The 23665-nt window shown below is 41.9% G+C and overlaps 1 protein-coding gene across 1 annotated transcript in view; it reads left to right on the top strand.

Annotated features, from left to right (window-relative positions):
• Positions 1-23665, top strand: part of NIPAL2 (NIPA like domain containing 2) — a 199593-nt gene that overhangs the window by 136474 nt on the left and 39454 nt on the right. Inside the window, exon 7 of the mRNA XM_040354767.1 lies at positions 4238-4373. Within this exon, the coding sequence (XP_040210701.1) occupies positions 4238-4373 (136 nt within the window). The remainder of the gene's footprint in view (positions 1-4237; positions 4374-23665) is intronic.

Raw genomic sequence — 23665 nt, 5'->3', positions numbered from 1 at the left:
CCATGTGGGGGACACAGAAAACATGTGGAAGAAGGTGCTCTGGTCAGATGAGACCAAAATTTTACTTTTTGGCCTAAAAGCAAAACGCTATGTGTGGTGGAACACAGCATATCACCATGAACACCCCATCCCCACCTTGAAACATGGTGGTGGCAGCATCATGTTGTGGGGATCCTTTTCTTCAACAGGGACAGGGAAGCTAGTAAGAGTTGATGGGAAGATAGATGGCACCAAATAGAGGACAATCTTAAAACAAAACCTGTTAGAGTCTGCAAAAGACTTGAGACTGGGCGGAGGTTTACCTTCCAGCAGGACAACAACCCTAAAAATACAGCCAGAGCTACAATGGTTTAGATCAAAGCATATTCATGTGTTAGAATGGCCCATCCAAAGTCCAGACCTAAATCCAATTGAGAATCTGTGGCAAGACTTGAAAATGTCTGTTCACAGACGCTCTCCATCCAATCTAACAGAGCTTGAGCTATTTTGCAAAGAAGATGGGCAAAAATTTCACTCTCTAAATGTGCAAAGCTGGTAGACACATACCCAAAAAGACTTACAGCTGTAAATACAGCGGAAGGTGGTTCTACAAAGTATTGACTCAGGGGGGTTAAATACAAATACAATTTTTTTCACATATTTATTTGTAAAAAAAATTGAAAATCATTTATCGTTTTCCTTCTACTTCACAATTGTGTGCTACTTTGTGTTGGTTTATCACATAAAATCCCAATAAAATACATTTACGTTTTTGGTTGTAACATGACAAAATGTGTAAAATTTTAAGGGGTATGAAAACTTTTTCAAGGCACTGTGTGTGTGTGTATATATATATATATTGTATATGTGTGTGTGTGTATGTGTATGTGTATGTGTATGTGTATATATATATATATATATATATATATATATAATATATATACAAATGTGTAGCACTACCCCCGAAAGAGCTGCTGGTTTGTTTTGGGTGGCATGTTACCTCTATTCCTTTGCCGTCTAGGGTACTTGATGAGAGCTGAAAGAGTCCAATGTCCACACGATGTGCTTCTTTTGCTATGCTTTATTTACCAAACGTGGTAAAAGAATAAAAGTAGCAGTTGAAGAGGTGAAAGGGTAATAGGTAGTAGGTTCAGGTGTATAACTCCTGCTTCCAGCAACATAGCTTTCGTCGCCACTCTAGCTAGAGTGGGTACTGTGCACCTGGATAGGCCTCTCTCACTAGCCTAACAGCCAGGGTGTCACACGGAAACTTTCGCAATGTCTGTCACAGACCTTCCCAAAGGCGGAGACATATTCCGTCCAGAATCCTTCTCAACATAGGATTAAGCACCCCGGATCTCTCTTGAATAAACTCTTGTAAACTCAGAACTGACAGGCGACCATCACTCCAGCCTCTCAGTAATCGTGCGTCCTTCGATGAACTTCAAGGCCTCTCCTGAGAGCCTCATGCTCGGTGCTCTCCAAGACAGGTTCTTCATCGGGTGGCTTCCTCCCTCAGGACGGACAGCACAGGACCACTCTGAAAACGTAGACCCAGTCTGACTACCGGGCCTACTTGGTAGATCACAGCCCCGGAGCCAGGAACACTGGAACACGCACCCCCGGCCATGAGGGCCACACACGGGGGGTGGTGGGACGACAGGACAGGATCGGCGACGACCCAGAACTAATGCCGTCTGTCCCTTAAGTGCTCTCCCCCAACATGCACAGCGAGGCGATCAACTCCCGCTGATTGGCTGCCGAGGAAAAGCACCCAATACACCCTGACTTGACTTCTGCCACCCTTGTCCTGGGGTGGTACCAACACCCCAGACAACAATAGTGGTCACTCACAGTACAGCCACGGCTGGAACAGAAGCCTAAATTTGGCAAAACAATACAGTCAGAGGTAGTTACATCTCTGACTACCCTCTAAATTTAAGGCGGCGCCAGCTATAAAAGTAGCAGGCCGCTACATATAATATAATTTCACTTTTGGGAAAAATAATCTTCCATGTACAATATGGATCAATGCTACAGATGCAAAGGGTTTGAAGGCCCTTATTTTAGATCAGGGGTGTCAAACTCCATATTAATTGTGGGCCACATCAGCATTATGGTTTCTCTCAAAGGGCCGGTTATATCTATAAGACTAGATGTCCAGAGCATCCCACCCTCCTTACATCAGATATTAAGAGCCCCCCCCTCCCCACCATCAGAAGTAAAGAGGCCCCCACCCTCCCTTACATCACAGTGCACCCCCATTACCTTGTGCTATTGTCAAGAAAAAGCTGGATGGGAAGCAGAAAGTGTAGTGTCTGGAGGAGGATCAGAGAAGGGCTGGAGTCTGTTGAATGCTGAGACCAGGGGAGGCGGAGGTGAGGAGATGCCACAGCTGCAGGAAAGTTGCGAGGGCCACATAAAATCACCTGGAGGGCCGAATTCGGCCCGCGGGCCTTGTGTTTGTCACATGTTTTAGATGATTGCAAAATGATCAAACGGTGTGACCTTGTAGTGAAGGAGGTGATGATGACAGGTCTGAGGGCAAAAACCAATGAGGAGAGATTTACAGAAATGTACTAAATACAGTGTTGAGGAAAGAAGGTAAAGACCTGAATAAAACTATTAACCACTTAAGGACCGCCTCCTGCACATTTACTTCGGCAGAATGGCACGGCTGGGCACAGGCACGTACCTGTACGTCCCCTTTAAGTGCCCAGCCGTGGGTGGCGCGTGCGCCCGCGACTCGGTGCGAAGCTCCGCGGGACCCGCGGACCCGATTGCCGCCGGTGTCCCGCGATCGGGTCACAGGAGCTGAAGAACGGGGAGAGGTGTGTGTAAACACACCTTCACCGTTCTTCACAGTGGCAATGTCACTGATCGTCTGTTCCCTGATATAGGGAAAGGCGATCAGTGACGTCACACGTCCAGCCCCGCCCCCTACAGTTAGAAACACATATGAGGTCACAGATAACCCCTACAGCGCCCCATAGTGGTTAACTCCTAAACGGCAATTGACATTTTCACAGTAAACAATGCATTTTTATAGCAATTTTTGCTGTGAAAATGACAATGATCCCAAAAATGTGTCAAAATTGTCCGATGTGTCCGCCATAATGCCGCAGTCACGAAAAAAAACGCTGATCGCCGCCATTAGTTGTAAAAAAATATATATATTAATAAAAATGCCATAAAACTATCCCCTATTTTGTAAACTCTATAAATTTTGCGCAAACCAATCGTTGAATGCTTATTGCAATTATTTTTTTTTTTACCAAAAATATGCACAAGAATATGTATCGGCCTAAACTGAGAAAAATATATATATCTTTTTTGGGCGTATTTATTATAGCAAAAAGTTAAAAATATTGTTTTTTTTTTTTCAAAATTGTCGCTCTATTTTTGTTTATAGCGCAAAAAACAAAAACCGCAGCGGTGATCAAATACCACCAAAAGAAAGCTCTATTTGTGAAAAAAAAAGGATGCAAATTTTGTTTGGGAGCCACGTCGCACGACCGCGCAATTGTCAGTTAAAGCGACGCAGTGCCGAATCGCAAAAACTGGCCAGGTCCTTTTACCTGCATAATGGTCCGGGTCTTAAGTGGTTAAATAAGGTTCAAGAGGACATTATCTTTCCAATATAAAGCTACATTAAAAAACACAGGCACATGACCTAAAACTAGCAAGAGCAAAGCTAACCTTACAAAGTATTATTTAACCAAAAGAGTTGACGCTCGGAACAGTCCTCCGGAAGAATAATGGGTCATCCAGCAATGAGTGCGTTTTAGACGTGTTTGAGGAAAGCAAAGACCTATAATTAGGAAAAATTGTTAAAAACAAAACAAAAATGGGTCCAGGCTTGACTTGTCTTTTTCTGTTGACACTCTTGTATGTTTCTATTAAAAACAAGTTTATGGAGCGTTTACTTTAACCTGACAGAAAAGTGCGCTTATGTTTCCCTGTATCTGGTTTTATCTTTAGTTAATAAGCAACAAAGTTGTCATTGGCTGACGCACAGATAGCCATTGATAGGAATCGTAAAGTCTCAATATGAAATATAAGAATGGGGCTTCAATATTTTCTCGGTCCCTGACCTGGAACAATCATGCAGAGGAAAAACAAATCAGATTTCAGTCAGAACTCCTGAGCTGCATATTTGTGTCTTATTGCCTTTTCCCGCCTTTTCCCGACCCATATGTTATTATTTCATAATATAGACATGAATGCTCACATAGCTTTCTTTCTCTTTTTTTTTCAGCCTCGGTGGCAGTGATTTCAGTTAAAGCAGTTGCTGGCATGTTAGCGATGACCTTGAAGGGGGAAATGCAGATGACGTACGCCATATTCTACGTCATGGCTGTCCTAATGATTGCTTCTTGTGTCTTCCAGGTCAAGTAAGTTGTGGCCTTTTCAGCTGGAAAAGTGTTCTTCTGCCTGAAAGCCCTTATTTGTGTACAGAGCCAGACAGGACTTGCTTCAGTAGAATTTTAATGATGATGCTTTTTTCCCCCCACCACGTAGTGGAATTGTAAATGATCTAGGCTTAGCTTTATCTGAAGATTGCACAAAAGATCACTACGGAACTCGGTGCTCCAATACTTACATTTTATTTAACAATCAACAACAATTTTCCTGCTGAGTTCTATAAAAAGTAAATATTTAGTTAAATTCAAAGTGTATGTGTAGCCAAAACGTTTTTTTTTTTTTTTTCAGTTCAGGAACTAGTAAGACCCCTTTCACACTGGAGCCGCGTTAGCGCTAAAGCGCCACTCGTTTTATCAAAGCTTTAGTGCTGTTTAACCAGCCCCGGGGGATTTGGCTGTCAAACGACCAGAGCACTTTTCGCGATACGGCACTGTGTCGCTTTAACTGACAATTGCGCGGTCGTGCGACTTGGCTCCCAAACAAAATTGGTGTCCTTTTTTTCCCACAAATAGAACTTTCTTTTGGTGTTATTTGATCACCTGCGGGTTTTAATTTTTTGCGCTATAAACAAAAATAGAGAGACAATTTTGAAAAAAAAAGCAATCTTTTTTGCTATAATAAATATCCCCCAAAAAATCAAAAAAATAGTTTTTTTTCCTCAATTTAGTCCGATATATATTCTTCTACAGATTTTTGGTAAAAAAATCGCAATAAGTGTTTATCGATTGGTTTGCGCAAAAGTTATAGGGCCAGATCCACGAAGCAGTTACGCTGGCGTATCTATTGATACGCCGCGTAACTTCTAGGTTGCTCCGGCGTATCTTTGTTTTGTATCCACAAAACAAGATACGCCTGAAGCTGGGCTAGATTCGACTAGCGTACGTCTTAGTACGCCGTCGGATCTAAGGTGCATATTTACGCTGGCCGCTAGGTGGCGCTTCAGTCGATTTCCGCGTCTAGTATGCAAATTAGCTAGATACGCCAATCCACAAACGTACGTCCGGCCGGTGCATTTTTTTTACGTAGTTTCCGTAAGGCTTTTTCCGGCGTAAAGTTACCCCTGCTATATGAGGCGTAACCAATGTTAAGTATGGACGTCGGGCCAGCGTCAAATTTTTCGTCGTTTGCGTAAAACGTTCGCGAATAGGGCTTTACGTAGAATTACGTTCACGTTGAAAGCATTGGCTTGTTGCGGGTTAATTTGGAGCATGCGCACTGGGATACCCCCACGGACGGCGCATGCGCCGTTCAAAAAAACGTCATTTACGTGGAGTCAAGACGTATTGACATAAAACACGCCCACAAATTAGTGATTAGAATAGCGCGCCCTTACGCCGACATATTTACACTACGCCGCCGTAACTTACGGCGCAAATTCTTTGTGGATACGGGAAATACGCTGTAAGTTACGGCGGCGTAGTGTATCTGAGATACACTACGCCGGACTTACAAATGTGCGGCGCTACGTGGATCTGGGCCATGGTGTCTAAAAAATTGGGCATAGTTTTATGGCATTTTTATTAATAATTTTTTACTAGTAATGGCGGCGATAAGCAATTTTTATTGTGTCTGTGAAATTACGGCAGACACATCGGACACTTTTGACGCTATTTGGGGACCTTTGTCATTTATACAGCGATTAATGTGTAAATGGCAGGGGAGGGGTTAAGCACCAGGGGGCAAGGAAGGGGTTAAGTGTGTCCTAGGGAGTGATTCTAACTGTGTGGGGGCTGGGCTACCTGTGACACAACACTGATCAATGCTCCCGATGACAGGGAGCAGAAGATCAGTGTCCTGTCACAAGGCAGAATAGGGAGATGCCTTGTTTACACAGGCATCCCCCCATTCTGCAGCTCCGTGACACGATCACGGGACACCGGTGGACATCGAGTCCGCTGGACCCATGGGCACGGTCACGGGCACGGTAAATATACGTTGCTTTGCGCAGCCATGCCATTCAGCTGACGTAAATGTTCGTGACATGGTCGGCAAACGGTTAAGCAGTGTTTTTCGGCTGCTAGCGGGGAACTTTTAACCCCAAAGGTTTTGCAGTGCTTCTGAAGCTCTTTTCAGGGGCTTTGTAAGCACTGCCCATTCATTTCAATGGGCAGGACATTTTGGGAGCACTAAATACAGCGCGCCCAAACCGTCCCAAAGATGCTTGCAGGTCTTTTCCTAACGTCCCGCATGCGTACCGCCCCAGTGTGAAAAGTCGCACTGAAATTAATGGGTGGCGGTTTTCAGGTGCTTTACAGGTTCTATTTCTAGCGCTTAAATGCCTGAAAACCGCCTCAGTGTGAAAGGGGTCTTGGACATCTCTACAAAGTGAGGAAAATTACCTTCCCATTCTGATTTATAACCAGAACATTGAAAAAGTGTTGCCATTGAAAAAAAAATTATTTCCTATTGCTTTCCCTCTTATGTAGGCCATACATGGGTCGAATTCCGAACACATTTTCTTTTGAAAATCAGAACATTTGTGCCTTTTGTAATTTGATGGTGCCAATATTGATTTCAAAATTCGACCAGCCAAGCCTTCAATTTCACCTCATGTTGCTAAAGAAAAAACATTTTGTGGTCAGGAAACATCTTTTCTTTCCAGGTCACAGCTCATGTGTATTTATTCGATTATATCTCTCGCACGATTCTCCTATCATTGATTAGAAATTTCCAACATGCCCGATCACTCAAATTCATTGGCCACACGAAAATCGGCCATTGCTGCAGCCTACTAATGGTGTGAAATTTGAACGAAAATTCTTAGTTACAAAAAAAGGTTAAATGCATAGGATGCATTAAAGGGTTTGTAAAGGTACAATTTATTTTTTCCTAAATAGCTTCCTTTACCTTAGTGCAGTCCTCCTTCACTTACCTCATCCTTCCATTTTGCTTTTTAATGTCCTTATTTCTTCTGAGAAATCCCCACTTCCTGTTCTTCTGTCTGTAACTACACACAGTATTGCGAGGCTTTCTCCCTGGTGTGGAGTGTTGGCAGAGGTACAAGCGAGACGTTGTTCAGATGCAGTTAGAGTCTAAGTTTGGTATAAGTGCGGTATAGAGTGCAGTTTGGATTGGACACTTGGGGCCAGATTCACAAAAGAATTACGCCGGCGTATCTATTGATAAACCACGTAATTTTTAATTTCCCGCGTCGTATCTTTGTTTTGTATCTACAAAACAAGATACGACTGCATCTGGGATCGATCGGACAGGCGTACTTCTTAGTAAGCCGTCGGATCGTAGATGCATTTTTTCCGCCGGCCGCTAGGTGGCGTTTCCTTCTAATTCTGCGTTGAGTATGCAAATTAGCTAGTTACGGCGATCCACGCACGTACGTCCAGCCGGCGCATTTTTTTACATCGTTTGCGTTCGGCTTTTTCTGGCGTATAGTTACCCCTGCTATTATGAGGTGTACTCAATGTTAAGTATGGCCTACGTTCCTGCGTCACATTTTGAATTTTTTGCGTCGTTTGCGTAAGTCGTTCGCGAATACGGCTGTATGTCATTTACGTTCACGTCAAATCCAATACGTCCTTGCGACGTAATTTGGAGCAATGCACACTGGGATATTTTACGGACGGCGCATGCGCTGTTCAAAAAAAACGTAAAAAACGTGGGGTCAAGACAAATTTAAATACTACACGCCCCCAACATCCCCATTTGAATTACGCGGCCTTACGCCGCAACACATATGTTACGCCGCCGTAAATAAGGGCGCAAGTTCTTTCTGAATACAGAACTTGCGCCCAAAGTTACAGCGGCGTAATGTATCAGGGATACGTTACGCCAGCAGAAAGATCCGCTGATCTTTCTGAATCTGGCCCTTGCTAGCAGTATCAGCACATAGCCTTCTCACCAGTCCCCAGGATGCTATGGTGACCACCAGAGCTTTTTTTCTCAGAAAATAGGTGCAGGAACTCAACCACGACCCCTTTCAGATTTCAAAAACAGTAGAAGGGTCTTAAAGGGGCATTAAATACCAAGATTGCATTACATACAGAGTGCAGAGTTCAGGGGGTTACACACAGAGTGCAGAGCTGTCACTTGTAAACACAGAAACCGGACTTCTGTGTTTACAAGTGATTGTGGTGAGCAGGCACCAATGAGTCTGAGCCAGAGGTGGTGGAACTGAGTTCCCCCAAGTTCCCCCTGAAAAAAAGCCCTGGTGACCACTCATTGTAGAAGGGGGGACCCCTTTGGTCTCTCCTCGAAAGCCTTTAGTGATCAACGGTGGGAAGCAGAAGTGAGTGGACACCCTGTCATGTGGTCAGTGCTGTAGTGCCCCTGGGTGTCCCCACTCCCAGTCTCAGATCTCCGTTGTTACAATATGGTCTCCCGCTGACAGTCAAATATCCATTGATGCCTTGTACACATAGTTAGTCAGGTTGAAAAAAGACACAAGTCCATCCAGTTCAACCATAAAAAAATAATAAAAAAAAATATCAATAAATAAAATATAAATTATCAACTGCCATGAGAGCTTTTAGCCAGGAATCCCGGCCGTATGTATGCTCCATCGCAGTTTTCCCGACAGAAACTGCGGGGGGGGAAAAAACATGTTTTCTTTTTTCCCGGCTGACTTTTTCCCCTCTGGAAAACCGGTCATGTGTATGCTTTTCCGAGGGGAAAAAAAATGTGCATGCTCAGAATTAAATATGAGACGTGAGCGCTCGTTCTGGTAAAACTAGCGTTCGTAATGGAGATGGCACACACTTTTACTAACACGAGGATCAGCAAAAGCAGTCCTGTCGTACGTGGTGTACAGGGCCGGATTAACAATGGGGCTGATGGAGCTGCAGCTCCAGGCCCCTTTCTCAAGATAGGCCCATTTGCCCCAAAAAAAAAAAAAAAAAAAAAATTTTTTTTTAAGATTTTTTTTTTCTAAGATCGAATTTGGGGGGTTGTAGCTCGATGACCAGAGGTCACAGAAACCCCACATTTGGGGGTAGGCATGGGAAGAGCTACCCCACAACTGGTTAAAATATGGGAATATGGGACGGCTATCATTTATGGTTCCGGAGATACGGGCCTGCTTGCACAGCCTGTCAGAAGCTACATTCAGAGCGGCCAATATAAATACAAGCTGACACACTACAGCAGACTGATAGGATCACAGGGCTTATAATAATTATTTGTATATTACTTATGGTAATTAACCCCTTGCCACCCAGGCCAATTCTGACACTTCTCTACTACATGTAAAAATCATCATTTGTTTTTTGCTAGAAAATTACTCTATGGTGGTCTTTGCACTTTTTATGTTGCAGGGTACAGAGCTGCACGATTCTGGCTAAAATGAGAATTGCAATTTTTTTGCTTAGAAGATAGATCACGATTCTCTCACGATTGTTGCGGCGTAACATCATCTTTCACATAAAAAAAAAAAAATGGGCTAACTTCACTGTTTTGTTTTTATGGTTTTTATTATTCATTGAAGTGGGAAAATGCAGTGTGACATAAAATATTGCAGCAATAGCCATTGTATTCCCTAGAGTCTCTGCTAAAATATATATAATGTTTGGCGGTTCCAAGTAATTTTCTAGCAAATAATATTGCTTTCTAACTTAAGAAACAAGTGTTGGACTTTAAGTGGTTAAATTTAGTTACAATGTTAGTTAGTTACAATGTTTCATTTTGTTTACAAACTTCGCAGACTGCCCAGATTTGTTCTTTACACACAGAAGTGTATCCCTTTGATCTAAGAAGGAAGTGTCAGTTACAATGTTTCCTGTTAAAAACTTGGCAGACTGCCCAGATTTTTTCTTTTGACAGCTGAAAGTCTCTCCACTTGTTATATGAAAGAATCAGCAAACTCTGCATTGAAGATCGTCAGGGGGGTTGAATCGAGATCACTATTTTTTTTAACGATTAATTGTGCAGCTCTAGCACGGTATTTGCGCAGCAATTTTTCAAACATGTTTTTTTGGAAAAAAATGTTTCATTCATTAAAAAAACAGTTAGTTAAGTTAGCACAATTTTTTTTGGTATCCTAAGCGATGCTTTACATTTTTTAGAGTTACAGAGGAGGTCTAGTACTAGAATTATTGTTCTCGCTCTAACGATCGTGGCGTATGTAACATGTGTGTATCTGGCTCTGATACTACCAGTGCCTACCCAGCCACTGACTAGTATCTCTTCCCAGCCTGTCCCCACACACCCTCTCACCTGCTGACCTGTGGATGGGGGAATCACTCCTGCAGTGTTATTGTGTTCTGCCAGTGCGTACAATGACCAGTGTTGCTAACTTTAGCTGGCAGCACTGATTGTTTTAAGAAAAAAAAAACAGGCTGGTTGTACTCAAGTTGATTAATAGATTGACTTGTGTAAAACCAGCTAGCCCATACATAGATTGACTATGGCTGGTCTCTGCATAATTGGCGTAATTTCAATCCATGTATGACCCGCTTAACCACTACTCAGTCCCTAAATATCCTTCCACTCCTATACATAGTACCCACTGTCATACCCTACACACTCCTCTCCTGTACATAGTGCCCACTGTCATACTCTCCACACTTCTCTCCTATACATAGCGCCCACTGTCATACCCTTCACACTCCTCTCCTGTACATAGTGCCTGCTGTCATACACTTCTCTCCTGTACTTAGTGCCCACTGTCGCACCCTCCACACTCCTCTCCTGTACATACTGCTCACTGTCATACCCTCCACACTCCTCTCCTATACATAGTGCCCACTGTCATACCCTCCACACTCCTCTCCTATACATAGTGTTCACTGTCATACCCTCCACACTCCTCTCCTATACATAGAGCCCACTATCATACCGTCTACATTCCTCTCCTGTACATACTGCCCACTGTCATACCCTCCACACTCCTCTCCTGTACATACTGCCCCATCATACCCTCCACACTTCTCTCTGGTACGTACTACCCTCTGTCATACCCCCTCACTCTTCCTGTACATACTGCCCATTGTCATACCCTTCACACTCCTCTCCTGTACATAGTGCTTTTTTCCGTACCCTTTGTACTCCTCCTCTGTACATAGTGCCCACTGTTAGACCCTCCACATTCCTCTCCCTCACCTGCACATACTTCCCACTTATATACCGTCCATACTCCTCCCCTATGTCGCTTACCCACAAAAACAGTTCTTTAAAATTATACTCAATATCCTCAATGTTACCAGCTCTAGAATGGACACACTTTTGTTAGTTCAACTAAAGGAAATCTCAGTTCTCATATTTGTTCTGCCCCATTATTAGTACTCATTTAATTTTGTGATTACTACTATGATGTATAGAGGAACATCGGGGATCTCAGCTACTCTAAATATAGCACTTATATAAAAAAGTGTCCCTGAAAATATTTTTTAAATGTTGGCAACTGTGCACTTAGGCACTGCCCAAGGGCCACCGTCCACCGGGTCAGTAGGGGGCCCCATGAGAGGCTCCTGGGATCCTGTGATAATAAAGCGGTAGTAAACTTTCCTGACATTACTACTTTTTAGAGGCCCTGGGGTAGGTTATGCCACAATGTACAAGTATGCACAGCATATTAGCACATTAGTGTACACTTCAATTTTCAGACTGAGCCCTCCAGTGCTGCGATGAATCAGGCGGGGCCTGGACACTTCCATCTTCACCCGGTCTTCCTTCTGGGTTCTGTGCCTTTGGTCACTTGCCTTGGCTGGGCTGCGTTCATGTCATTCCCACGCATTTATTTATTATTTATTACACCACATTCACACCTCCGCGACAAAACGCCCGACGCCGGCCGCTCGTGCCGCTGGAGGGGAGAATTCCCATTGCTGTCTATGAGATGGTTCACATCTCATAGATGCCGTACACCTGCGGCATGAAAAAAAGTCCCGGACCCTTTTTTTCAGGCGGCATTGGCGTTCGGCCATACAAAGCAATAGGAAGGATTTGTAAAAGAAAAGTTACACTATTCGCGGCAAAATACGCCGCGTACGTGGCGTTACTTGTCGCGGTGGTGTGAATGCAGCCTAAAAGGCCCCACCAAAATCCTCAGCACCAGGCCCATGATGTTCTTAATCTGGCCCTGGTGGTGTATGTCACTGCGCTTTGGACAGGCGGTATTTGGCCTGAATGTGTGTATGCAAGGCAGGCTTGAGAGGAATCCCGCCAAAAAAAACGGTCGTGTGTACAGGGCAATAGAGGTGCTCTTTCTCTAATTACCTCAGTGCCAATAGGAGAAACTTTCTGGGGCAGTTTAATAGAAATCATAGAAAGTCTATTGGGCTATGGGCTTGATTTGGCTTTAGTTCTTCCCCCGACTGTCTGGAGGAGGATAGTGCAGCATAACATCAGTATTTCAGAGAAGATGTGGAAGAATAGGAGAGAAGAATAGAAAGCAATGTCTCCTCCATATTGCTGTAGCCCAGAAACTGGCTACCTAAGAATTGTTTACATATATAATATGGGCCAGATTCAGGTAGGAGAGCGGATCTTTATATTGGCATAACATATGTCATTTACGTTACGCCGCCGCAAGTTTTTCAGGCAAGTGCTTTATTCACAAAGCACTTGCCTGTAAAGTTGAGGCGGCGTAGCGTAAATCACCCGGCGGAATTCAAATTCGGCGGGTAGGGGGCGTGTATCATTTAAATCAAGCGCGTTCCCACGCTGAACGAACTGCGCATGCGCCGGCCGCGACTGAATCCCAGTGCGCATGCTCCAAATCACGTCGTTAATTGTTAATGAAAGCGACGTGAGCGTAACTTACGCCCAGCTCAATTGTAAATCAACTTACGCAAACAACGTAAATTACGTCTGTCCCGACGTCCATACTTAACATTGGCTGCGCCTCACTATAGCAGGGGTATCGTTACGCCGGGCGTAAGTCTTACGCAAACGACGTAAACAGATACGCCGGCCTGGCGTAGGTTCGTGAATCGGCGTTTTTGCTCATTTGCATATTTAACAACGGGAACGCCACCTAGCGGCCAGCGTAAATATGCATCTAAGATACGACAGTGTAAGTGCCTTACGCCGGTCGTATCTTAGCAACATTTAAGCGGATCTCGTTATGAGCTTACGCTTAAATTTGCGCGGGCTCAGATTAGGACTTACGACGGTGTATCTACTGATACGCCCGTCGTAAGTCTTTCTGAATCTGGCCCTATGTATGTATGTGTATAATATAAATATGTATGTGTATAATATAAATATGTATGTGTATACTATAAATAATAAAAAAAATTTTTATATATATATATATAATTAAACTGAACTCGAGGCAGATATAAAAGGTGATAATTATTGCAGTGATTGCTACAGAATAACACATCTTTCACATAATTGCAAGCAGGCTGCATTCACACCTGAACGCGGCGTTTTGTCCCACGATTTGCCGTGACAAAACGCGGCATTTTTTAAGCCTATACATACGCCAGAGGGGTGATTAACATTGTCGGCTATGCCGAACGCCGAAAGCTGCCTGAAAAAAAGGGTCCGGGACTTGTTTTGAGCTTCAGGCGTACGGCGTTCGGCGTGGAGATGTGAACCATCTCCATAGCCGACAATGTTAAATCACCCCTCCAGCGTATTGCAGGCTGCAATAGCGTCGGGCTTCATGCGTTAAAACGCCTAGGTGTGAATGAAGCCTTAGGGCCATATCCACAAAAGAGATACTCCGGCGTAAGCCGTCGTATCTCTGGTTCTAACTTTGGAACTGATCCTCAGAAGCAGTTTTCCTAAGTTAGGCAGAAGATCCGACATCTGTAAGGGACTTACACTGCCGGATCTTAGGATGCAGTACCGCATCCGCCACTGGGGGCATTTCGAGTCGAAATGCCTCTTCTAGTATGCAAATTAGCACTTAGGGCGATCCTCAAAGCTTTTGTGAATAAAGTGATTGATGAGCGCAAAATAGTGGTATAATAAAATAAGGTGACAGTGAAACGTCCAATTAGAGAAAATAACACTAATAAAATATGATCTCCAAAAAAATGTAACGAATAGTGCCAAGTAGGCACAATGGATCTACAAAATCCAATGTGTAGATGATACAAATAATGAAAAAAATGTGAAAAAAACCAATTGTGACAACAGTTCATATGTGACAGTTCATGAATCACAGGAGTGAATGACAATTCCAAACGGTGACTGTGTATCCAAGCAGAGTGATGAGAAAATCCACATGCGCAGCTGAGCTCACAATGTGCTTACCTCACACACATGCAATGACAGCATGGTATCTCCACAGATGAAATCCGACACGAGAAACGAATCCTCCTCACCTCTCCTATAGTGACACAGGTCTGTGAATGGTAGAGACGGCGTCCTTCTAGTTATGTCTGCAACTCCGAACTTCACCAAAATGGAGGATCCGTGTGCAAGTGCACTTAGAATGGTCCCAAAATAAACGGAAAGAATCTCCAATAGTGAAGTATGTAAAAGCGATTTAATGTCATCCACAAAATAAAATATCAGGAGGTTCAGCTAAACAGAGCCTGAACCAAAACAGACAGCGAGAACGGCTGTGTGATCGGGTAGGTGCGTCACTTCCGGTCACGTCTTTCGATGCCTTACGCGTTGCGTCACGTCACGTGACTTCATCAGAGGCTAATGATTGGCTGAGCTATCTACACCTTTATACAGCTTGGCCGGAAATACAATTGCGGCCATTTTGGAACCTGGTTACCATCAAGACACATCGCGGCCATAATAATAATGGGCACAGCCGATGAAAACATATGGGCTTTGATGGCAGAAGTATACTGTATCGAAAAAATGTGCAAGAATGTACAAAAATCGTGTTGTGAGAGACCATGAAGGACTAACATGATCTAAACTCAACACAGAGAATGTAAAATAAAATCAATGTCATATAATGCAAAATACTATATGTGTATAATACAACCTGGCAAAAATCATTTAAAAGGAAGATAAATTTCCAAAATGGATAAAATTTATCATTTAAGGATAAAATACATTGCAGTACCGTCTAGTCAGACAGAATCAATATATTATCCATTTATTTATATTAAAACCAAATAAAATATTTAAAATTGTTATATTTAAGTTTAAAACTTTAAAATATAAAAAAGATGGTAGTGAACAGGGTCACCCTTCTTATTGGTGATACATCATAATATTTCATTTATGAGGAAGAAATCAGCTGACAATGTCTGGTGTATAAATAAAGCGAAAAAAGGGGGAAAAAAGAGTCTAGCAAGAAAAACTAGACCAAAGTGACACCTCATTCCCTTTATCGCAACCTCATTCATACAATAATACAGTTTAAAAATTGCTTAAAAAACAGTTAACATCAAAATCCACATTAAGGCCATCCGGCACCAATGTGTGGAGGGTATGTATCCATTGAGACTCTTTCTGACTGATGGTCCTAACCAGATGGGCTCCCCTCCATGGCTTTTTAAATTTGTCGATAGCCCAAAAGGATAAATGACGTGGATCTTTGTTATGGACTTCAGCAAAGTGTCTACTGACACTGTGCTTGTCGAAACCTTTTAAGATGTTCTTAATGTGTTCCTTAATGCGGACCATTAATGGTCTTTTGGTTCTACCTACGTATTGGAGCTTACACGTACATTGTAGTACATAAACCACACCCTCAGTGTGGCAACTAATAAAATCCTTAATGGGGTACCACGTGTTGGTATAGGTCCCCAAAAACTCTGTTCTTTTGAGTTGTGGGCCTTTTGCGTGTACACAGGCAAAACAGTACTTGCATGGAACAAACCCTTTTGTGTTGAAAAATGTGTAGCCACTCTTTGGGGGAGGGTCTACTACATTTTTAACCAACAGATCTCTAATTGTGGGTGCTCTTTTATATACAATATTTGGCCTGATTGGTAAAATACTTTTTAAATGTTTATCTGTTGTTAGAACATGCCAGTGTTTTCTCAACACTTTCTCCACATCCTTGTGTTGGATGTTGTAATCCAAAATAATGGCTGGTGCTTCTGCTTTTTGTTTAATTTTTATATTTCCTTGTAGCATCGAATTCCTATCAAGATCCGCCACGGTTTGTATTTGTTGCTGTATGAATTCATCAGAGTATCCCTTCTTTTTAAACCGTTCTCCAATAAATTCAGCCTGAGTGCGAAAATCTATCTCCTTTGTGCAATTGCGTTTGATTCGAACTAGCTGCCCTTTTGGGATATTCAGTAACCAAGATCTATAATGGCAACTCTTTAATGATAAGTAGCTATTCGTGTCTACACTTTTGAAGTGGGTCTTGGTAATCAATCGTTCTTTCGAGATCGTGATGTCCAAATCAAGGAAATTAATAGATTTATCACTCATATTTACCACTAATTTGATGTTTTTATCATTTGTGTTGAGGTTTGAGAGAAAATCTTCCAGAGTGTCCTTAGTGCCATTCCAAATAATCAATACATCATCAATGTATCTTTTGTACATGATGAGTTGTGGTGGCGTGTTGGAATAAACCACACCTTCCTCCCACTCGGCCATGAATGCATTAGCCACAGATGGTGCAAATTTAGCGCCCATGGCTATACCCGTCTTTTGATTATAATAGGTCTGGTTATACCAGAAATAGTTGGATTTTAAGCAGAACTCTAGACACTTAATTAAGAACTTACGCTGCTTACATGGAAGAATGGTGTAATTTCTCAAAAGCCATTTAGTGGCACTACAGGCTTGATGGTGTTTCACAATTGTGTACAAGGATGACACGTCTGCAGAAGCTATGATTGTACTGCCTTCTGTGACAGGTACTTCCTCTAATAGCTGCAAGACATGCTTCGTGTCCCTTAGATACGATTTAGTTTGCTGGATAGCTGGCTGCAAAAAATAATCAAGATATTGACCCATCCGGGCCGTAAGGGAATCAATCCCGTTAACAATCGGTCTACCGGGGGGATTAATCTTATCCTTGTGTAGTTTGGGGATAGTGTAGATGATAGGAATTCTACAGGTTTCTGGTAGCAGAAAAGTCGCTTCTTTTTTATTGAGAATGTCCCTTTTGAGTCCTAAACGAATCAACTGTTTTAATTGTGTTTTATAATGCACTATGGGGTTTCCGGGTAGTTCAGTGTATGTTTCTTTATCCATTAATTGGCCAAGAAGCTGTTCATGGTATTGTTCTTTGGACTGTACTACTACCCCTCCCCCTTTATCAGCCGGGCGGATAACAATGTCCTTTCGCTTTTTTAGACTTTGTATCCCTCTTTTTAGATGTGGAGGGTCTGAGGCATTTTTCAATTTAAGCTGATCCAGATCTTGTAGCACTAATTTTTTGAACACCTCTATATGTTGGTTATTGCCTACTTGAGGATTAAACACAGAGTTATTACGTAAAGTACTGTGTTGTATGGCATTACTTGCTGGGGATGTGGAGGATAAACTTTTAATTGGGTTTCCGATGAAGTATTTTTTAATATTAATCTTTCTAATATATTTTTGAATGTTAATATATGTATCAAACTTGTTTAAGTTTTTGATTGGTGCATGTTTAAGGCCTACATCCAATACTGCTAGTTCATCTGCAGTCAGAGTTTTACCACTTATGTTGAAGACCCCCTCTCCTTTTCCAATCTCTTTCTTTTGGGATCTCTTTCCCGCTCTACATCCCCGTTTTCTTCTTCTGGTGTGCGGGTTACCCTTGCCTCCCTTGGTCTTCTCGGGGATCTGGGGGGTTCCTTGATGTTTCTTGATGGTGATTGGTTTTCTTGTCTGTGTCTCCTCGGGGATCGATACGTTTCCTGGGGAGGTCTCCTTGGTGAGTAGTCCCTCCGATCCCGATCTAAAAAAGACCTTTGGGGGTCATAATTGTACTGGTGTGGTTGATAGTAATGCTCCTGATATGGTCGTAAAGACTCATACCGATTGTAAGTAGATACTGGACTTCGTTGTGGATAGTTGTAATACTGAGGGTGATAGGGTGGAGGAATAGGGGGTGGTGGATGGTATACAGATCCTCTATTGTCCCTATGATCCCTTTCCGAATTACGACGGTTCCAAGTATTCTTTTTAAAGGGTTTCTTAAAAGGTTTTTTCTGTTTGTTGTTATGAGGTGTTTGCTGATTATATCCCTCAACATTTTTCTGATGGTATTGTTGTTGTTCCTGTTGGTTTTTACCAACAGGTCCTTGATCTTGCCAGCCCATATGTTTTATGGGTCGAGTTGCGGTGGGATCTTGTACTTGCAATTCCTTCTCGGGTGTAGATTGCGTAGATGTAGGCAAAAAAGGGGTATTTTTTGCCTGCCATTTAAAAACCTGATCCGCTGTATAGTCCGTTATATCCCGTTGATATTTTTTGGCTTTTCTTTTTTGGGCTTCTAAGTCCTTGATAGCTAGATTTTTGTTCAGTTGGGTCGCCAATTTTTTAAAATCGGCAGACTCTTTAAACGGTTCTAGTTTCAATTTGGTTTCATTTATTATAGTATCAACCATGCGCATCCTTTTTTGCTTACGTTTCAAAAGGAAATGGATCGCTTCTAAACTTTTGTCATTATAGAAGTGAAACCATTCATCTATGGATTGTTTGTCCACAAGGCCGTCATTGGGAGGAACATCCCATCGCAGCCTCCTGGGTACAATTTTCTCTTTTATATACCTATCAAAGGTGTGTATATCCCACCAGAGATTGACCTTTCTTTCCATATTGTGGGCCAATAATCTAAATTGGCTATTCAGGTCAGTGTCTCTGGGAAGGCTGGTAACACTAAAGACTTCATCTAAATTCACCTGGCGGTGTTCCATGTAGGAAAGTGTTTCCATAGCAGCTGCTCTAGTGGTGTTATAAAGTGATGGGTAAATGTAAAGGGGAAACTAAAGCGCTAGCAGTGCCCAAATGTGCAGGGTGGAAAATGAAGTACTAAAAATGATACAATAAACTTAATGCTGCTCAAATCTAAAATTGCAATAACAACAAATGAATAATATGAATAAAGTGATTGATGAGCGCAAAATAGTGGTATAATAAAATAAGGTGACAGTGAAACGTCCAATTAGAGAAAATAACACTAATAAAATATGATCTCCAAAAAAATGTAACGAATAGTGCCAAGTAGGCACAATGGATCTACAAAATCCAATGTGTAGATGATACAAATAATGAAAAAAATGTGAAAAAAACCAATTGTGACAACAGTTCATATGTGACAGTTCATGAATCACAGGAGTGAATGACAATTCCAAACGGTGACTGTGTATCCAAGCAGAGTGATGAGAAAATCCACATGCGCAGCTGAGCTCACAATGTGCTTACCTCACACACATGCAATGACAGCATGGTATCTCCACAGATGAAATCCGACACGAGAAACGAATCCTCCTCACCTCTCCTATAGTGACACAGGTCTGTGAATGGTAGAGACGGCGTCCTTCTAGTTATGTCTGCAACTCCGAACTTCACCAAAATGGAGGATCCGTGTGCAAGTGCACTTAGAATGGTCCCAAAATAAACGGAAAGAATCTCCAATAGTGAAGTATGTAAAAGCGATTTAATGTCATCCACAAAATAAAATATCAGGAGGTTCAGCTAAACAGAGCCTGAACCAAAACAGACAGCGAGAACGGCTGTGTGATCGGGTAGGTGCGTCACTTCCGGTCACGTCTTTCGATGCCTTACGCGTTGCGTCACGTCACGTGACTTCATCAGAGGCTAATGATTGGCTGAGCTATCTACACCTTTATACAGCTTGGCCGGAAATAGGATATACACACCTTTGATAGGTATATAAAAGAGAAAATTGTACCCAGGAGGCTGCGATGGGATGTTCCTCCCAATGACGGCCTTGTGGACAAACAATCCATAGATGAATGGTTTCACTTCTATAATGACAAAAGTTTAGAAGCGATCCATTTCCTTTTGAAACGTAAGCAAAAAAGGATGCGCATGGTTGATACTATAATAAATGAAACCAAATTGAAACTAGAACCGTTTAAAGAGTCTGCCGATTTTAAAAAATTGGCGACCCAACTGAACAAAAATCTAGCTATCAAGGACTTAGAAGCCCAAAAAAGAAAAGCCAAAAAATATCAACGGGATATAACGGACTATACAGCGGATCAGGTTTTTAAATGGCAGGCAAAAAATACCCCTTTTTTGCCTACATCTACGCAATCTACACCCGAGAAGGAATTGCAAGTACAAGATCCCACCGCAACTCGACCCATAAAACATATGGGCTGGCAAGATCAAGGACCTGTTGGTAAAAACCAACAGGAACAACAACAATACCATCAGAAAAATGTTGAGGGATATAATCAGCAAACACCTCATAACAACAAACAGAAAAAACCTTTTAAGAAACCCTTTAAAAAGAATACTTGGAACCGTCGTAATTCGGAAAGGGATCATAGGGACAATAGAGGATCTGTATACCATCCACCACCCCCTATTCCTCCACCCTATCACCCTCAGTATTGCAACTATCCACAACGAAGTCCAGTATCTACTTACAATCGGTATGAGTCTTTACGACCATATCAGGAGCATTACTATCAACCACACCAGTACAATTATGACCCCCAAAGGTCTTTTTTAGATCGGGATCGGAGGGACTACTCACCAAGGAGACCTCCCCAGGAAACGTATCGATCCCCGAGGAGACACAGACAAGAAAACCAATCACCATCAAGAAACATCAAGGAACCCCCCAGATCCCCGAGAAGACCAAGGGAGGCAAGGGTAACCCGCACACCAGAAGAAGAAAACGGGGATGTAGAGCGGGAAAGAGATCCCAAAAGAAAGAGATTGGAAAAGGAGAGGGGGTCTTCAACATAAGTGGTAAAACTCTGACTGCAGATGAACTAGCAGTATTGGATGTAGGCCTTAAACATGCACCAATCAAAAACTTAAACAAGTTTGATACATATATTAACATTCAAAAATATATTAGAAAGATTAATATTAAAAAATACTTCATCGGAAACCCAATTAAAAGTTTATCCTCCACATCCCCAGCAAGTAATGCCATACAACACAGTACTTTACGTAATAACTCTGTGTTTAATCCTCAAGTAGGCAATAACCAACATATAGAGGTGTTCAAAAAATTAGTGCTACAAGATCTGGATCAGCTTAAATTGAAAAATGCCTCAGACCCTCCACATCTAAAAAGAGGGATACAAAGTCTAAAAAAGCGAAAGGACATTGTTATCCGCCCGGCTGATAAAGGGGGAGGGGTAGTAGTACAGTCCAAAGAACAATACCATGAACAGCTTCTTGGCCAATTAATGGATAAAGAAACATACACTGAACTACCCGGAAACCCCATAGTGCATTATAAAACACAATTAAAACAGTTGATTCGTTTAGGACTCAAAAGGGACATTCTCAATAAAAAAGAAGCGACTTTTCTGCTACCAGAAACCTGTAGAATTCCTATCATCTACACTATCCCCAAACTACACAAGGATAAGATTAATCCCCCCGGTAGACCGATTGTTAACGGGATTGATTCCCTTACGGCCCGGATGGGTCAATATCTTGATTATTTTTTGCAGCCAGCTATCCAGCAAACTAAATCGTATCTAAGGGACACGAAGCATGTCTTGCAGCTATTAGAGGAAGTACCTGTCACAGAAGGCAGTACAATCATAGCTTCTGCAGACGTGTCATCCTTGTACACAATTGTGAAACACCATCAAGCCTGTAGTGCCACTAAATGGCTTTTGAGAAATTACACCATTCTTCCATGTAAGCAGCGTAAGTTCTTAATTAAGTGTCTAGAGTTCTGCTTAAAATCCAACTATTTCTGGTATAACCAGACCTATTATAATCAAAAGACGGGTATAGCCATGGGCGCTAAATTTGCACCATCTGTGGCTAATGCATTCATGGCCGAGTGGGAGGAAGGTGTGGTTTATTCCAACACGCCACCACAACTCATCATGTACAAAAGATACATTGATGATGTATTGATTATTTGGAATGGCACTAAGGACACTCTGGAAGATTTTCTCTCAAACCTCAACACAAATGATAAAAACATCAAATTAGTGGTAAATATGAGTGATAAATCTATTAATTTCCTTGATTTGGACATCACGATCTCGAAAGAACGATTGATTACCAAGACCCACTTCAAAAGTGTAGACACGAATAGCTACTTATCATTAAAGAGTTGCCATTATAGATCTTGGTTACTGAATATCCCAAAAGGGCAGCTAGTTCGAATCAAACGCAATTGCACAAAGGAGATAGATTTTCGCACTCAGGCTGAATTTATTGGAGAACGGTTTAAAAAGAAGGGATACTCTGATGAATTCATACAGCAACAAATACAAACCGTGGCGGATCTTGATAGGAATTCGATGCTACAAGGAAATATAAAAATTAAACAAAAAGCAGAAGCACCAGCCATTATTTTGGATTACAACATCCAACACAAGGATGTGGAGAAAGTGTTGAGAAAACACTGGCATGTTCTAACAACAGATAAACATTTAAAAAGTATTTTACCAATCAGGCCAAATATTGTATATAAAAGAGCACCCACAATTAGAGATCTGTTGGTTAAAAATGTAGTAGACCCTCCCCCAAAGAGTGGCTACACATTTTTCAACACAAAAGGGTTTGTTCCATGCAAGTACTGTTTTGCCTGTGTACACGCAAAAGGCCCACAACTCAAAAGAACAGAGTTTTTGGGGACCTATACCAACACGTGGTACCCCATTAAGGATTTTATTAGTTGCCACACTGAGGGTGTGGTTTATGTACTACAATGTACGTGTAAGCTCCAATACGTAGGTAGAACCAAAAGACCATTAATGGTCCGCATTAAGGAACACATTAAGAACATCTTAAAAGGTTTCGACAAGCACAGTGTCAGTAGACACTTTGCTGAAGTCCATAACAAAGATCCACGTCATTTATCCTTTTGGGCTATCGACAAATTTAAAAAGCCATGGAGGGGAGCCCATCTGGTTAGGACCATCAGTCAGAAAGAGTCTCAATGGATACATACCCTCCACACATTGGTGCCGGATGGCCTTAATGTGGATTTTGATGTTAACTGTTTTTTAAGCAATTTTTAAACTGTATTATTGTATGAATGAGGTTGCGATAAAGGGAATGAGGTGTCACTTTGGTCTAGTTTTTCTTGCTAGACTCTTTTTTCCCCCCTTTTTTCGCTTTATTTATACACCAGACATTGTCAGCTGATTTCTTCCTCATAAATGAAATATTATGATGTATCACCAATAAGAAGGGTGACCCTGTTCACTACCATCTTTTTTATATTTTAAAGTTTTAAACTTAAATATAACAATTTTAAATATTTTATTTGGTTTTAATATAAATAAATGGATAATATATTGATTCTGTC

The sequence above is a fragment of the Rana temporaria genome, chromosome 5 (assembly GCF_905171775.1).
Source record: "Rana temporaria chromosome 5, aRanTem1.1, whole genome shotgun sequence".
Taxonomy (NCBI): Eukaryota; Metazoa; Chordata; class Amphibia; order Anura; family Ranidae; genus Rana; species Rana temporaria.
This window is presented reverse-complemented; position numbering and strand designations above follow the sequence as displayed.